General features: G+C 43.0%; 1 protein-coding gene across 1 annotated transcript in view; it reads right to left on the bottom strand.

The window, feature by feature from the left end:
- LOC119594768 (pyridoxal phosphate phosphatase PHOSPHO2-like) overlaps window positions 1-975 on the bottom strand; it is a gene marked incomplete in the record, with an annotated part of 4509 nt that overhangs the window by 253 nt on the left and 3281 nt on the right. The window contains 1 exon segment of the mRNA XM_037943860.1: window positions 1-904. Coding sequence (XP_037799788.1) covers window positions 110-904 — 795 coding nt within the window.

Below are 975 nucleotides of genomic sequence, written 5' to 3'. Positions count from 1 at the left end.
TCAGTGGGAACAGAGAAAAGTAGTGGGGAGAAAACACTCTACAAGGAAGATTATGTTGGTAAAAAAAATTGTCTAAGGACAAACTGAAGTGGAGGAAGAGGAGGATGCTCTAGTCTCTTTGTGACGGACTTCTAAGTCTGGGATGGGGTAAATGGGAGAGCATAGGATCATCATAACAAGGCAGCAGTCTCTCCAAGATGTCCTTCCCTGAGTCCCAAGGACAAACATCAGCTGCCAACTTCATCCCTTTCTCTGCCTCCATCTTAGGTATAAAGTTAAGAAGATTGTAGCCACAGCGAGGGAACACAATGTCACATTCTCTGAGATAGAGACTGGGGCAGAAGTCATTGGTGCCATCGCCCACGTACGCAATGGTGGAGAAGGTAATGTTTTCCTCTCCCCGTACCTTCACATAGTTGTTCAGGATGGAGCCCTTGCACAGATTCTTGGTGCTGAGGGTGCACCAGTCTTGATGGTGATACATTTCTATGTGCAAGGGGCCATCTTTACTAAATTCTGCTGGGTTGGTGAATATCTCATGAAACAGGTCTCTCAATCCCACATTTCTGAGAATATGATCAATAAACACTGAGTTGGCATCAGAAATAATAATAAATTCTGTGGCTTCTCTGGGAACGCCTAGTAACAGCTCTCTCATGCTGTCAGTTAACTGGATTTCACTCAGGCAGTTGAGAAGCTTTTCTTTGGTAATACCATTCTGGTGGAGATATTTGAATACCTCACCCATGTAATGTGTCCATCCATCTTTCCTATACAGGCTCTTTAGGTCATCCGGGATTTTGTGCCCTGGAGCCAACTTGTATATGTATGTATCACAATTGTTGTCTATCATAGTGTGGTCAAAGTCTAAGGCTAAGAGGACTTTCACCTTTGAATCTGACATCTGAAAGTATGAAAATGAAATTGGGATTAGCGAGTGGTATATCAGTGATTTTGAAAAAGTTGAAGATCTGA

The sequence above is a fragment of the Penaeus monodon genome, chromosome 34, assembly GCF_015228065.2.
Source record: "Penaeus monodon isolate SGIC_2016 chromosome 34, NSTDA_Pmon_1, whole genome shotgun sequence".
Taxonomy (NCBI): Eukaryota; Metazoa; Arthropoda; class Malacostraca; order Decapoda; family Penaeidae; genus Penaeus; species Penaeus monodon.
This window is presented reverse-complemented; position numbering and strand designations above follow the sequence as displayed.